General features: G+C 46.1%; 1 protein-coding gene across 1 annotated transcript in view; it reads left to right on the forward strand.

The window, feature by feature from the left end:
• Nucleotides 1-1581: 1581 nt before the first annotated feature.
• Nucleotides 1582-17315, forward strand: part of LOC133817478 (uncharacterized) — a 29334-nt gene continuing 13600 nt past the window's right edge. Inside the window, exon 1 of the mRNA XM_062250017.1 lies at nucleotides 1582-1893. Coding sequence (XP_062106001.1) covers nucleotides 1582-1893 — 312 coding nt within the window. The remainder of the gene's footprint in view (nucleotides 1894-17315) is intronic.

The following is a 17315-nucleotide window of genomic DNA, read 5'->3' on the forward strand; positions in this document are numbered from 1 at the left end:
ATGTTTTTCAAACTGTTTTTCAAACTATTTTTCAACATAAGCTCCCAGATTGTGCATCTTATCTCCTCCTTTGTTTGTTTGCAGTTCATATGTAAGACCCGTGGGGAGGAGAAAGACCCATCAACGACGATCTCTTAGTTCAACTGCTTGAAGACGAAGAACACCCTTCGACCTTGATATCAGATTTTCCTTTTTCTCGCGTTAACCTAAACACTTCCCCAGTTTTGAATCAAAATATGGCTCGTACCAAAACCAAAGCTCGAAAAAGAAAAAATCCCAACACTTTTCATCAGCCTACTGCTGATGCTCCTTCGACCAGTGGTCGAGACGAAAATGCCCTCGATCCAAATGTGCAAAGGCATGCCCGCCTTCGATACGCTACTCAGTCGAACGTCGAGTGGCATGTAGTTTCTGAAAGTAGGGTGACGATCAGAATGATCGCCAACTAGTTAAACAAATACAATGTGACAGGGGTGACCCTAGTTAAATCTAACCCAAACCAAAGGGCTAATCTGCCTGGAGGTGCTTACAGCGCCTGGTCGCAGTTTCATGTTGAGGCTGGAGCCACGTTGCCTCTTCATTTATTCTTTCAGGGGGTGGCCAACTATTTCGGAGTTACCCCCTTCCAAATTACCCCAAACGGATATTGAATGCTTGCTGCACTCTATATCCTGTATAGCCAGAAAAAATGGCCTGTGCCGTTGCCACATGAGGTCAACTACCTGTTCGACCTCAAGTCTAACCCTAACCAAGAAGGCACGGGGTTCTTCCATTTTTGTCATCAGGAAACCGGGCGCACTTTCCTAACTGACAAAACTCACATCTCGAACGTAGGGAGGTACCACCAGGAGTACTTCCTTACTCCCGACCTGGTCGCGGACAATCTAGCCTTCGCTCGTGGAGGTAAAATTTTTTTATCACTAGCTGAATTCTTCTTCTTGGTGTTTTCCTCCGCTATATCTTAAACTCTTGACGTATCCCAAGCCTGTGGCTGCGACCAGACCCAACTCTGGCAATGATGTCGAGGGCGGCACTCTTAGCTGGCATGCCAGATGCTGAAAAGAGTGTCAAGGCTCTGGTTACTGAGGCTAACCTTAGGTTGGTCGGCCTTTGGGCCCCCCAATCAGAGATGAGGGGGCCTTCGATAGGGAAAGCTCGCGCCGAAGGGGAACCCAAGTAGCAACCTCAGGCGTCTCCTCCGCAGAGGAGACCAACTGGGGTTACAATCAAGGAACCTGCTAGCACTCCTCGAGTAGAGAGGCCCTCGGCTTCCAAAGGAAATGGAAAGCAGAAGGTCGCTGAGCTTATCGAACTCTCTGACGAGTCATCGGATGATAATGGTATAGTAATTTCGCTTTTAAACAATTTGCCAATTCCCTGTCATCTGTTCAACGGGGATGGCAACTTTAAGAATGCTCCAATCTTAAATTCAGATTTCTTCCAGGCAGTAAGTAGTTCAATAAATAATGTAGCGACCAATAGTTGTAGCGTGGGTACTTTACTTGTAATCTTTTCTCTTTCATTTTTTGGCCCTGTGTGACTATCTTGTCTTACTGCTCACTTTGTTTCCTTTGTGTAGATATGGACTCTGAGGACGTGTTCGAGCACTACAAGGCTGCTGCCGCCTCTTCTGGCCAAAAGAAAAGCAACAAGAGGGCTCGGGGGGAGAGTAGTAAAACTGCCCCGAAGAATGCTCGAACTGACGACCCTCCGGTTACCACCCCTTCGATGGAGAGCTCACCACCTCCATCGCCTCTCGAGCAGCCAGCCTCAACTCCTTCGATTGGCCAAGCTTCCAATCCTGCCACATCCGCTGACCAACAGCCTTCTCCTAAGGCTCCTAGCAGCCATACATTGCGTACTCCGCCCGAAGGCTCCCTGCCCAGCCTTGAGGTCAGTTCTGCCAAGGAGAGAATATACAAGCTCTCCAAGCATAGATGCAGTCAGGCAGCCATTAACTGAAACTACCTCTATGGAGGCTGTTCAAGTTCTCAATAGAGGACTGAAGAAGATAGTTATCCTAAGTCAACTCCTGCTGATGTAACATTTATTTTCGATTCCCTGCCTTTACTTTATCTTTTTCTATTTGACTTCAGGGACTACTGACCATAACCGCTGGCTGGCGCCGTGCTGGGGAGTTGGTGTCTCGGGGCAGGAATTTCGATGTCAGGCTTGCCGAGGCCAAGAAAGCACTCGAAGCCACAAACAACGAGCTTACCAAATAGAATGGCACGTTGCTTGCGGAGAAGACGGAGCTGTCCAAGCAGAAAGATGAACTGCTCGAGGACAAGGCTACTCTAACCAAGGAGCTGCTAGAAACCCGGGACGCCTTGAAGAAAGCCAACGAATCTAGGGAAAAGTTCAGGGAAAGCGCCAAGCTCAACTATCAACAAGATGTACAGCTCGAGCTTTATCTGATCGCCACCAGGCAGGAGGCGGAGGAACTCGGAAAACGAGTGCAGGAGCTTGAGGAAGCTGGAGCTAAGAACTTGGAGAAATACAAGGAAGCCACTCATCTTTGCTTCTACGAGTTCTGGAAGCACAACTGGGAGGCTAACTTCAGCTATCTATCAGAACGCTTGAGGAGGACTTTAATGACGCAGTGTGCCATTCGCCTGGAAGAAGAACAGAAGGCTGAAGTGCCTGCTTCCCCAGAGATTTCCCTGGCAGCAGGGATAGATGGCGCAGACACAGAAGCTGGCCCAACCATCGACCAAGGCATTCCTCAAGACCCTCCAGCTCCTTAATTCTTTTTTTCTTTTGTTTATCTCAACTACATGACCCATGGGTCGTGATGTAAAGACTATTTTTTACTGCTACAAGGGCAGCTATTTTACTTTTTTTTGAACAATTACATTCGAGCAGTACTGCTCGCGGTGTAAAAGGATTCCATTGACATTATAATATGTCTGCTTTATTATAATATATGTTTGCATGACCGAACCTAGCATAGTACTTTGGCTTGATTTAACAAAATATAAATTTTGAAAAATACTCTAAGTACCGTAGTATGCTTTCACTTATTTTGTTCATGTGCTTACATACCTCTTGGTATGCTTTGCTCTCTTTATGCCTTATATGCCCCCTAAGTGATCAAGGAGCTTTAGGTCCTTGGTCACTTGCCTTGACCATGACCTGTACGAACATTACTGCTCGGTATAAAATGTAAAACTTATAATACAACAAAACAACACACGTAATGAACAAATACTTGTAAAAAATTACAAAGTTTGTCAAGAATGACTGGCTGCGCACAGTCCTTTATAATTCTCGTATTTGAATGGACTAAACATGTCTTTACGAGTGATCTTTGAAAGATCTTACACTTATAAGTGATCAGCCATATAACATGACTAACCCTTTTTCCAAACTTGTAAAAAGTAAAAATTAATACAAGCCAGTCCTTTAAGAAGGACTGTTTATTGATAATACTTGCGCAGGTGTTCTCCATTCCAATAACATGGAACGAGATCTCCATTTAAGCGTGCAAGTTTATAGGTGCCTGGATGAAGGACTTCTTCAATCTGGTAAGGTCCTTCCCAGTTTGGTCCGAGTACTCCAGCAGCTGGGTCGCGGATGTTTAAGAAAACTCTTCAAAGCACTAAGTCTTCGACGCTGAACTTTATTTCTTTTACTTTGGAGTTAAAATACCGATCGACTTTTTGCTGGTACGTAGCTACTTGGAGTTAGGCTTTTTCTTGTTTTTCCCAGATCAAGTCTAGGGACTCCATCAACAGTTGGCTATTTTGGTCTTGGTCATATGTGATTCTACGATGTGAGGGCGGATCTAACTCGACAGGCAACATAGCTTCATACCCATATGCCAAGGAAAATGGGGTATGACCTGTTGCTATTCGGTGAGAAGTTCTATACGACCAGAGTACTTCAGGCAGCTGTTCTGGCCATGCTCCTTTAGCTTCTTCGAGCCTTTTCTTCAGGGTATCCTTCAATGTCTTATTTACTGCTTCGACTTGCCCATTTTCTTGCATATGAGCAACTGAAGAAAAGCTCTTGATTATGCCATGCCTTTCGCAGAAGTCTGTGAACATGTCACTATCAACTTGGGTGCCATTGTCCGAGACAATCTTTCTTGGCAATCCATATCGACAAACAATGTTCTTGATGACAAAATCAAGTACCTTCTTTGTCATTATGGTTGCGATTGGCTCAGCCTCGGCCCATTTGGTGAAGTAGTCGACCGCCACGACTGCGTATTTCACCCCACCTTTTCCGGTCGGCAAGGACCCAATTAAATCGATACCCCATACTGCGAAGGGCCATGGACTTTACATTTAATTTAACTCATTAGGAGGTGCCCATGGGATCTTGGAAAATCTCTGACACTTATCACATTTTCGCACAAACTCCATCGAGTCTTCGTTCATTGTTGGCCAGAAATAACCTTGCCTTAGAATCTTCTTTGATAAGCTCTGCCCCCCACTGTGGTCTCCACAGAAGCCTTCATGTACTTCCTTCATCCGCTCTTTAGCCTTTTATGGTGTAACACACCTGAGCAGTGGCATTGAGTATCCTCTTTGGTAAAGAACACCATCGACCAGTATATACCTAGTAGCCTGCTTTGAAGGGTCTTGGCTTTGTTTCTATCTGCTGGTTGTATACCGCTCGTGAGATACTCCAGGTATGGTGCGATCCACGTATCTGCTAACCGGACCTCCATATTGGTTTCGTCTGCTCGTATGCTTGGCTCGCGCAGCCGTTCAACTTGCACTATATTTAAAGTGTCAGCATCCTTTACACTCACGAGCTTGGCTAAGGCATCTGCGTTTGAATTCTGATCTTGAGGTATTTGCTAGAGGGTATATTTTTCAAATTGCGCCAACAGATCTTTGGTTTTGTTCAAATAGGCCACCATTTTCAGACCTCGCGCTTGATACTCCCCTAAGACCTTATTCACTACCAGCTGTGAATCGCTGTAAATATCCAGCACTTTAATGTTCATGTCTTTGGCTAACCTTAACCCAGCGAGTAGGGCTTCATACTCAGCTTCATTGTTTGAAGCGGTGAAATCAAACCTAATTGTGTAGTGAAATCGATGCCCTTCCGGCATTATCAATATCACTCCTACTCCTGCGTGAGATTCGTTGGACGATCTGTCTGTGAATAACTTCCACGAAGGAGCTTCAACTTGAGGCTCAGGCGCACTAGGTTTTTCACCCTGCTTGCTGTCTGGGAGTTCAGTGAATTCAGCAATGAAATCAGCCAAGACTTGTCCTTTTATTGATGCTCACGGTGAGAATGTGATATCAAACTGCCTGAGTTCGACTACCCATTTCAACAAACGACCAGCAGCCTCTGGCTTTTGCAAAACTTGCCAAAGGGGCTGATCAGTCAAGACTGTGATTGGATGGGCTTGGAAGTAAGGACGTAACTTCTGTTAGGCCAAAATTAGGCAATAGGCTAATATTTCGATGGGAGGATATCTCAATTCGGCCCTGATTAACCTCTTGCTTACATAATACACCGCCTTTTGTATGCCTTCTTCTTCCCTTACTAGCACCGCACTAGCAGCATATTCGGTGATCGCCAAGTATATGAACAAAGTTTCCCCATCTATAGGCTTTGATAAGATGGGAGGCTGCGCTATGTGGGCTTTTAAGGCTTGGAAAGCCTGTTCGCAGTCCTTAGTCCACTCGAACTTCTTATTGCCCCTAAGTAGATTAAAGAAAGGGACGCACTTATCCGTCGATTTTGAAATAAATCTACTGAGTGCGGCAATTCTTCAAGTCAAACTTTGCACATCTTTGATCTTTACTGGCGATTTCATATCGATCAGGGCTTTGATCTTTTCAGGATTAGCCTCGATTCCTCTCGAATTAACGATGAACCCCAAGAACTTCCCTGATCCTACTCTGAAGGAACACTTGAGAGGATTTAGCTTCATTTGATATTTATTCAGAACATTGAAACACTCTTGCAAATCCTTCACATGTCCTTCTGCCTTTTTTGACTTTACCATAATGTCGTCAACGTACACCTCCATGTTTACTCCGATTAACTCCTTAAACATATGGTTAACTAGTGGCTAGTAAGTCGCACCAGTGTTTTTCAGTCCGAAGGGCATTACTTTGTAACAGTATAGCCCTGTATCGGTCCGAAAGCTAGTGTGATCCTCATCAGGGGATGCATACTAATCTGATTGTATCCTGAGTATGCATCCATGAAAGAGAGGATCTCATGGCCTGCAGTTGCATCGACCAGCTGGTCAATCCTTGGGAGTGGGAAACAATCTTTAGGGTAGGCTTTATTCAGGTCTGTGAAATCCACACATGTTCGCCATTTTCCATTCGGCTTGGGAACCAGTACTAGATTAGAGACCCACGATGGATAAAACGCCACCCTGATGAACCCATTCTCCTTTAGTTTTTCAACTTCTTCTTTCAAGGCTTTCGATCTGTCTTTATCGAGCAGCCTTCTTTTCTGTTGCATGGGTGGAAAGATTTTGTTGACATTCAGGACATGGCTGATTACTGCAGGATCTATCCCAGCCATGTCTTTATGTGACCAGGCAAAAACTTCCTGGTTCTTCCTCAAAAATTCCACCAGTGCGTGTTTGGTTGTTGCTTCTAAATTTTTGCCGACCTTTACAACTCTGGTCGGAAACTCTTCGTCAAGCTAGACCTCCTCAATGTCCTCGACAGGTCCCACATCTTCTTCAAAATCCTCAAAGTGAGGATCTAAGTCTCTATCCTCAATTTGGGCAACACCCTATTTGGTGACTTCATCACCTGATTGGGCTTGTACATCAATGGCCATCTGCAACTTTGCTGGGGGAGCACTCCTCGACATACCCTTCTTGGCCTTAGTGATTAAGGCATTGTAGTACTCCCTCTCTTCCCTCTAGTTTCCCAACACACGTCCTACCCCTGCATCTGTTGGGAATTTCATGGCCAGGTGCCATATAGAGGTGACGGCCCAGAGGTCAACCAGTATGGGCCTTCCAATTACAGCATTGTAGGCTGAAGGACAATCGACTACTATGAAAGTAGTGAGTAATGTCCTGGTAGCGGGCGCTGTACTTGCTGTTACTGGAAGCTTGATTGACCTTGTTAGAGCGAGTCCCTCACCAGAGAAACCATAAATTGTTTGGTAGCAGGGCTCCAAGTCCTTGACGGACAACTTCATTCGTTCCAGCGAAGATTTATACAGGATGTTAACTGAACTTCCTGTATCGACCAGCACTCTTTTCACCATCATGTTGGCAATCTTTACATCCACGACCAGCGGATTGGAATGTGGGAACTAGACATGCTAGGCATCGCAATCAGAGAAGGTTATTTCACCATCCTCTGTCCGAGCCTTTTTTGATGCCCGGTCGTCCACAGTCATCATCTCGATTACCTGGTCATGGTGTAGGGTCTGAGCATATTGTTCCCTTGCCTTTCTGCTATTTCCTGCAAGGTGCGGGCCTTCGCAGATGGTGAGTAAGGTGCCAGCCACGGGGTCAGGCTGTAAAGGTGGCGAGCGTTGGCGCGTAGGCGCCTGCTCTTTGCCACTTGGAGCCTCTCATTGGGAAGTTCTCGAGGCCTGCACGTATCTTCTTAAGTGTCCTTGTCTAATAAGGAACTCGATTTCATCCTTTAGCTGGTTACACTCATTTGTATCGTGTCCGTAGTCGTTGTGATAACGACAGAACTGGGTGGTATCCCTTTTCTAAATATCCTTTCGAATGGCAGCGGGTCTTTTGTATGGCATACTGGAACTTGTGGCCTGATACACCTCTGCCCAAGACTTGACAAGGGTAGTGTAGTTGGTGAACCGTTGCTCATAACAGTTGCCCTTAACGTGCTTGCTCTCGGAAGTAGAGGGTTTGTTATGGGGCCTCTTCCCCCCATTCTTGTCGTTTCCATTCCCATTGCCTTTGCCGTTGGGCTTTGACCCATTGGCGGCTTTGGCGGAGTCTTTAGTCCCCTTATCTTTATTTGGGGTCTTTCCCTCGCTGGCAATCGCATCCTCGAGCTTGATGTATCAATCAGCTCGATCAAAAAATTCTTGGGTAGTTTTAACTCCATGCTTCCTGAGGCTACTCCACAGAGGCGTACGGCGCCTAACTCCTACAGTTAGGGCCATCATTTTGCCTTCATCACCCACTATTTTGTCCCTAGCCGTGGCTCGCATAAAACGCTGGACTTAGTCCTACAGTGGTTCTCCTTCTTGCTGGAATATCTCGACCAGTTGGTTTGCCTCAGTTAGGTGCACACGACCCGCATAGAATTGTCCATAAAACTCCTTTACGAACATCTCCCAAGATTCAATACTTGCAGGAGGGAACTTAAAGAACCACTCCTGTGCAGCATCAGAAAGTGTTGCAGGGAAGATCCTGCACCGAGCATCTTCAGATACCTTCTGAATGTTCATTTGTATCTAAAATTTGTTGACATGAGATACCAGGTCACCATACCCGTCAAAGTTCAGAAGTGTGGGTATTTTAAACTTATTGGGAGTTTCTGCCACAGCAATCCTCTGAACGAAAGGAGTGCCCCTTCTCCTGTCGTACTCAATGTGAGACGTTCTTCCCCCGACCAGTTGTTGCACTGCTTGGTTCAGAGCATCTATTTGGGCCTGAACGGCTTCAGGAATTTATGGGGCCTCTGGTGCTGGGGGAATGTACTCGTCATGCCGTTCTCGGCGGTCATTGAGTACATCTCTTAAGTCATCGTCTCTCCGCTGTTGCTCGCTAGCTCCGAGATGGCTAAAGACGTTGTTTTGTCTGGGCTGCCCCCCAACATTACGTTTCGCTTGTTGGTCTTCTCTAGGTGGTGGGATTCTGCCTCCACCTCTCTCCTCATTCAACCGATCGGCATTCCCTCTAACCTGAGTCGGCCTCATTGTAGCAATGGCCATCCCTGAACCTCGATTTGCTATGGTGGGACCGACTATCTCCTCGGTTGCCTCCTCGGACTGGAACTTCCCGAGCGTTAGGGGGAGGCCTTCGCTGGTCAGTAGGTCCCCGTGCATTATCATGCCGTGGGGGGCCCCTGACCGCAGAGCCTGTCTCTGAGTTCCTTCTGTTGCTAGAAGGACGCTGTCCCCTGCTCGGTGGGTGCGGCTCTTCACCCCCTTGGCGTCTAGGGCTGCGGGGCTGCTGCCCGGCCCTATTCTGCCTTGGCTGTGGGGGATTGCCTCCACCAGCCTGGGATGGAGGCTGCACCTCAGGGTAGGTAGGACATCATCCTGAGGCATTGGTGGCTGCTTCAGCCTTTGAAGGCTCATCGGCTGGATTGGAGGGCTAGGAATGGGACCCCTTTGAGGTGGCCCATTTAATGGTTGATCAGGCTGTGAGGCAGGTGCAGCCTGATTTCTAGCCAATTGGAGGGCTGCCATGGCCTCCCTCTGACGACAGTCCATCTCTGCCTGTCTTTCACTCAGTTCTTGGCGCTGACGCTCTATTTCTTGCTGCTGTCACGCCATGGTCTCCGCAACACTTTCTTGACTGGCCCTCAAATTGGGCAATTCATCTTGCAATACTCCCAGAGTATTTCTCAGCGTTTTGGAATCCAGTTCCTCCTCATAAAACTCCAAGTGTGGCTCATCCTCAGCTATGTTCGGAGGAGGAGGTTGAGATGATGCAGCGCCAACTGCCTGCCCAGTCTTCCTTGTTGTCTTTGCCATTAGTGCTTCAACAACCTCATCTCAAGCTCTCAATGAAAGCACCAGAATGTTGACCCTTGTTTTGGTCAACTGACATGGAGTCAAATGCTTGATGTGATGGAAGGTATTGAAATAGATCTAATGGAAAGAATAGTAAACGACACAACAGATTATAGTGGTTCGACCCCACGAATTGGTAATGACCTACGTCCACTTAAGCTATTATTGATATTGATTCTCAAAGGAGTGATCAAAGAACTAGGGTTCTCTGAGTTTCACAAGCCTTAGAGGGATAAACAATACAATTGAAAGATAATAGCTATAATTCTCTTGTAAAGCACAAACTCAAATCAGCCAAAAAGTCAAAAGTCCCTCCCTTAAGCTATTTCTTCTCTATTTATAGGCTCAAGGAGGATTACATAAATTTGTTACAGATATTCTTTCCTAAATAATTAGATACTCAGGTGTTGACGCCGTTTTTCGTCAACAGATAAAAGAAGAGAGCACGAAAACAATTAAAGACAATGGCTAAAACAAACAAACGAATCAGACACACGGTTTTTACGTGGTTCAGCAGTTAAATCTGCCTAGTCCACGAGTCTCTGTTATTAATCTCAAGATTATCTCTGAACAATTCTTTAGCATGAATTCTCCAGAGTTTTCTCTCAAGAATCAGAAATTCGGTCTATTACAATGGTGCATCACTTCTCTATTTATAGAGAAGGATGCAGAATACTATCCCACATATTTTGGGTAGTTACTCTTTTGTGAATAAAAATAAATGGCCTTAAATGCCAATAATCAGATATAGAAGGAAACGTTCCCCAAAGATCAGGAAACGCATAACTGACTAAATAATATCCCACGATTTTTGGGGATTTACATCAATAAATGAGGATCATATCCCATATCTACAACACTTGTAGATATTCAAGGTAGTCATTGCGTATCTCTAAGGCTTCACGTCATTGTGCGAGCCACTGACACTTCCCGAGCTGACATTTCTTTCGAGATGGCATATCAAGCTCGAGATCCTGGCTCTGAAGTTGTTTCTGAAGATGAGGGGCTCACAGAGCTATCCTTCGAGATCGAGATCATTTCGAGGTCACCACATTCGAGGTCTGTACCATACTTTGTAGGCTCCGATTTACAATCGTAGAGCATACCCTAACCCCCACGAGACCACTTAATGCGAGCTCAGCTTTCGAGGTCATATTTGCTACGACTCGAAATCTGGGTATAACATTTTGCCCCCTCAAAAGTATTTGTTCGAATCCTAAGAGAAGGAAACTTTTGAACTACTCTTTTCGGGAACCATACCGTCACACTCTTAAAAACGGACACGTGCCAGATGGGTATTGCTCACTTTAGGTACTTGAGTACCTTGGGAACATGCCCACGATCGTTCGTCTGACAGCTTTTCGGCGCTATCTTATCATCGACTCCCCTCCATTCGATCTGTTGAGGATTTCAATCAACGCTCCTGATTAATTCAGTTTTCCCACCTATTTATGCAAGACTCTCTCTTCTTCTTCTTCACATTTTCTCATCACAGACCAGAAAAAAGAAACACTCCCTAAACCTCTTACCACAGTTTATGCTCATTGCATGTTTTCCAGGCCGAAGAAACAAAAGAATCCTGGTTTGTACGAGTCAGTGAGTTCTTTCCTGCAACCTCTTCTCCACTCGATGATTTCGCTGCACTCCCCATTACTGTGTAAGTACGCCATTTTTGTTGTTCCTTTTATACTGTGCTTGCTGTGTATGTTAGTTTACGTTATTAGCATGATGCGATAGGAGGGTTTGAACCGATAGGTTTTTAGGCTTTCTGGATTTTCACTCTGGAAGTTCGTCTTTGGTTTATATCCAGATTCAACGTTTGAATGTGGTTTCAAGTTTCTGGGTTTTGAAAATTTTAGGCTATGTTTCTTGTACACCAAGTTTTCGGGTAAAAACCCTTATTCTTGACAATTACACGAAACCCGAAAAAGCCCTTTCCTGGCTAACCGCCACCTTTCTTTCCCTTGAACTTCGGGATTTTCAAAAAATCATCCACGTTCTTTTTCTTCCCTGTGGAATACGCGCTTTGACTCTTTAGTGAGGGTCTTAATATTTAGTTTCTTGCCCTTAGTTATCCGAGCTTATCTTATCGAGTTCGTGATCCTTGCATGCATGGCCCTCACCATTTTTTCTTTCTCGTTAGATGTCACAGAATCTGGAAAGACGGTGGGGGTCATTACGAGCAATCCCTTACGAGCCCAAATCTCCGAGCCCGGAATCGGTCTTTGTTCGGAACCAGCGTTGGATTAAAGAGTACGAGATCGCACGCGAGCAAGAAGACATTCGAGCCCACTATCGCCGCCAGATTGACGAGGTCATCGAAAAGAAGAGAAGGGTACTTCGGGAAGCCATCTATCCGGAGCCGAACCCCGGACCTAGGCCAGTTCCCCTCGACCCCGCGTTAAAAGTCACGGTAGCATACCATCCGAGGGAACTTCAGTTTTCCTTAATGGCGGAGCCTTCGTCTTCGCAGCCTAGGAGGGAGATGTTTGAAGCCGAGTTCTACCAGAGCTCGGTTACCACCTCCGACCAGATAACTGACATCCTGGCCCTTCATGGCCTTAGCTCGTTGGACACACTGAACTGCCGATCTCCGACAAGGCATGAACGGAGCTGCTTCGCTCCTGGGGGCCGTGATTCCAGTGTGAAGTACGCGGCCTGGAGCCAGGAACACCTAAAGGCAGGAGCTTTGCTGCCCCTGAAGTCCTTTTTCAGAGATTTCACCGATTTCGTTGGGTTGGCTCCATTCCAACTCAACACCAACTCATACAGGGTGCTATCTGCCCTGAGGTCCTTATTCCACGAGCTGGGGTGGATAGGACCTTCACCCCAAGAGATTTTATACCTCTTTTGTTTGAAGAGTAATCCCTCCCGAGCTCGGGGAGGAGATGGTTTTTACTATCTTTCGAGCTATCCCAAAGAGACAAAAATCTTTGAAGACCTTCCGAACCATCCCCCTGACTTCAAAAGGGCTTTTTTCTGGACAGACGGTCTGTTCCCGTCTTGACATCGTTCGTTTAGGCGAATTCGTAAGTATTCTCGTTACTTTCTATTTTTGAGCTCGAATCTTTAGCCCCATGTTTAGTTGAAGTGTATCTCGCCTTTCAGCTAACTTTCAGCGTCCCACCCCCGACGAGACAATGAAGGAGCACAGAGGGAGCCTGCTCCGACTCCCTTATGGCAGGAGGTCTCTCTCATTTCTGCTACATGAGGACAAGCTTCGAGCTTGTGGCTTGTTGGGACAGGGCCAGTCAACCTCTGACTGGTCCAGTAAAAAATACGAACGCTGGGAGGAAGTGCCTCTGCCCACAGGCATCCTTCCCCCGAGGAGGGAAAGGAAAGCATCTCTCCCAATTCGCTCGAGAAGTCCGCGGTCGGGGAACGAGGCCAATGATGAAGCCTCGAGCTCGGACTCCGGTGGAGGTAAAACCCTTCCTACTTCGCGAATGTGGTCCCCCACTTTATTAAAACACAGGCCCAATAGACTAGTCTCGTGCCAACAGGATAGATACCACTTCTACATATGGAGTTGGGTAGATGACTGTGTCCATAGGTTTGATAGTGGGCTCGGGAAATACGACACTATGTATACCACGGACGAGATGTGGAATGGGATAGCTGTGCAGTATGGGACCAATGATTATAGGGACCTTTCGAGGTTATCACCAACTTATAGGGAAGGCCCTCCCCCCGCCTCTTCTGAAGACGGGGGAATTTCATGGTCCCCAAGCTCAAGCTCGGGGGAAAGTTCCAGTTAGGTTTTTTCTTCAACTGGTTTACATCTTTTCCCAAAGTTATTATCATTGTTTAACTCACTGTCATTATGCAGGTGCCATGAATCCCGACCTCGACGCCGTGCTCTTTAGTGATGGGGGAGCTGGCGCCCAGAAAAGCAAACGCCCGAGGATACCAAAGAGGCCCGACCGACAGTCCAAGGTACCTAAACGTCACGAGACGACTCCCACGGCCCAGATCACTGCGGACACCTCCAAGGAGCCGACTGCCCAGGTCGATGGGTCAGGCTCAACTGCATCCATCTCTCAGCTTCCCACCGAGACCCGGTTAATAGTTGCTCGGCCTCCGAAGAAACCTTCTACCTCAACGGTTCAGCTGCCAACGGCCCGAACTCATACTGAGGAATATGTACTTGATGGCACCGCTGGGGCAGAAGGGACGCTTCTCAGCTCGGACGTCCTTTCTCGGGTAGGTCAGAGCTTTTCTGGCTTTGGTGCCGACCACTGGGACCTCGTGCGCAAGGCCTCAGACTGCAACACTCTTTATGAGAAGAGTATCGAGCTCTCCGCCGCGGTAGCCTTCTCAAACACTCTATGTCTTAGAGTATTTATGTCTCTGATTATATTTCTGATTCATTCTTTGTGTTTCAGGCCCTTGTTGTTTCAGCGCAACTCAACTACAAGCTGACCAACGAGGTGCAGACGAGCTTAAATCTGGCTCAAAAGTCGAAGGATCTCGAGCTGAAGATGATTGACGAGCTCAAAGACTCGAAGTCTGAAATTGAAAGATTGAAGACCCGTCTCGAGGAGCTTGAAAAGTCAAACGCTGAGCTCGAGAAGGCCAAAGCCAAGCTCGAAGAGGAGAAGTCTGAAATTGAAATATTGAAGACCCGTATCGAGGAGCTTGAAAAGTCAAACGCTGAGCTCGAGAAGGCCAAAGCCAAGCTCGAAGAGGAGAAGTCTGCCACCTTCGATTTCATGGAGAGCGAGAAGACCCGCCTCCTGGATGAGGCTAAGGAGCAGAGGGAGAAAGCGGTCGACCAGGCCATGTACAAACTTTGGGCCGACAATGCCGATCTTGACACCAGCTTCCTGGGTCCTCTCGAAGCCACATATGTTGAGCGGTGGAATGCCCGTCTTTTGGAAAGTACAGCTGCTCGAGAGGCGACCCAGCAGGATAGTCATGCTATTCGTCCTAGAGGGTCTGGTGATATTGATGCTGAGAAGGCCAAGGATACTCTTCTTCCTTAAATCCGATCTCAGAGAGATCAGCTATCGGGGCTGCGTCCCCTCATTCTTGTAACTATTTAAATTTGTGCCCACAGGGCTGACACAATTTCTTTATATGCTTTACATTTCTTGGCTCGAAATATTTTGCATTTTTCTTGCATTGATGAGTTATGTTTATTTAATTCATACAAACATAGTTTAGATTTAGGCTCGAAATTCGATGCATTCATGCATAGTTTATTCGAATTATCCGTTTCCGACCTCGTTATTTATCAAGGTCGTACATTACTTTAACCATGAACTAAAAAGTACTTATATGGCATGTAATATGAATGATTTGGTTAATCTTTTAGTCACTTTTCCTCATCCTTAGTATCTTAGCTCCGAGGTTATGAGTTCGAAACTATTTTAAGATGTTCCAGCCTCGATCTCGACATATTTCGTGATGGGTTTAGGCTCCCATTTATCATTGATCGATAATTTGGCTGGTTTGTTCCAAACCTGTTATGCTTGCACATCTGGTTAACTCCAAACGTTTTTGGTTTTTGGTAGTTCGGTAATGTCCGAACTATCTAAGCCCGTGTACTTGGTTATTTCCAAATATTATGTTTTTGATAACTCGGTTAAGTCCGAAATATCTAAGCTCGTGTACTTGGTTATTTCCAAATACTTAATGTTTTTGATAACTCGGTTAAGTCCGAAATATCTAAGCTCGCTCGGTTAAGTCCGAACTATCTAAGCTCGCGTATTTGGTTATATCCAAATACTTTTTTGTTTTTTTTATTTCTTAAGCTGGAGGTATGTGTATGTATACCAATGATGCCCCCTTAATATCCTATGAGTGTGACCATAGGTTATTAAATTAAGAGAGATTGCAAAAATAAAAATAAATTACATGTGAAACAAAGTAGACCCTTTATTTGAAATTCAAAAACAAACTAAGTACAGAAAATCATGGTTACGGGCGACACTTCCTTCACTATTGATAATATGGTCTAAGGTGTTCGCCATTCCATGCTCGTGGTATGAGGCTCCCATATAATCTCGCAAGTTTGTATACGCCAGGGCGGATGACTGATTCTATCTGGTATGGTCCTTCCCAGTTTGGCCCGAGTACTCCTGCTGCTGGATCTCGGGTTGCTAAGAATACTCGTCTCAAAATCAGGTCTCCCACTCCGAACTTTCGGTCTCGAACCCTCTTATTGAAATATCTCGTGGTCCGTTGCCGGTAAGCAGCATTTTTCAGCTGGGCCTCTTCCCTTTTTTCTTCGATCAAGTCTAGGGTTTCTTCGAGCTGAATATGATTGGAACTTTGGTCGTAAATCTGAGTTCGAATTGTCGGAATTTCGACCTCAATGGGCAACATTGCCTCGCAGCCGTATGCTAGAGAAAACGGGGTATGCCCAGTTGATGTCCGAGCTGTAGTTCTATATCCCCAAAGGACTTAGGGTAATTCCTCAGGCCATCGTCCCTTTGCTTCTTCCAACTTTTTCTTCAAGGAACTCTTGAGAGTTTTATTAACGGCTTCGACCTGACCGTTCGCCTGAGGGTGAGCCACTGACGAAAAGCTCTTTATTATACCGTTCTTGTTACAAAAGTTGGTAAATAAGTCGCAATCAAACTGGGTTCCGTTGTCAGACACAATCTTTCTTGGCACTCCATATCGGCATACGATGTTCTTTACCACGAAATCCAGGATCTTCTTCGAAGTTATGGTCGCCAATGGTTCAGCCTCCGTCCATTTTGTGAAGTAATCAACCGCGACCACAGCATACTTTACTCCTCCTTTTCCAGTTGGGAGTGAGCCTATGAGGTCGATGCCCCATACTGCAAAAGGCCATGGGGACGTCAACATGGTTAGTTCGGAAGGTGGAGCTCGGGGTATCGTGGCGAATCTCTGGCACTTGTCGCATTTTTTCACGAACTCGAAAGAATCCGTTTTAATGGTTGGCCAGAAATATCCTTGGCGTATAATTTTCTTGGAAAGGCTATGCCCCCCGGTATGATCTCCGCAAAACCCTTCATGAACTTCTCTAATAATCTTCTTTGCCTCGGGGGGAGTCACGCATCTGAGCAATGGCATGGAATACCCTCTTCTGTATAGCCTTCCATCCAGGATGGTGTAACGAGGAAGTTGATACATTAGTTTCCGAGCCTGACTTCGATCTTTTGGAAGAATTCCATTTTCGAGGTATTCAACGATCGGGCTCATCCAGGTCGGTTCTGTCTCGATCATGCACACATCTTCCTTGTCTGACTCAGTAATGCTGGATGCTGACAAATGTTCTATGGGTATAACATTCAGCTCCTCATTTTCAGTGGAAGTGGCGAGCCGAGCTAAGGCATCTGCATTTGAGTTTTGTTCTCGGGGAACTTGTTCGATTGCATAAAACTCAAAAAACTCCAATGCGTACTTTGCCTTCTCCAGATAAGCAGCCATTTTTGTGCCACGAGCCTGATACTCTCCCAAGATTTGATTAACTACGAGCTGAGAGTCGCTGTAGCAATGTATAGCTCTGGCCTTGAGTTCCTTTGCTATTCGTAGTCCCGCCAGTAAAGCCTCGTACTCAGCTTCATTATTAGATGCTTTAAAGCCGAACCTTAATGCAGAGTGAAATTTTCTCCCTGCAGGGGTGATCAGAATAACTCCTGCCCCCGCTCCATTTTCATTTGACGACCCGT

This window comes from Humulus lupulus, chromosome 1, assembly GCF_963169125.1.
Source record: "Humulus lupulus chromosome 1, drHumLupu1.1, whole genome shotgun sequence".
Taxonomy (NCBI): Eukaryota; Viridiplantae; Streptophyta; class Magnoliopsida; order Rosales; family Cannabaceae; genus Humulus; species Humulus lupulus.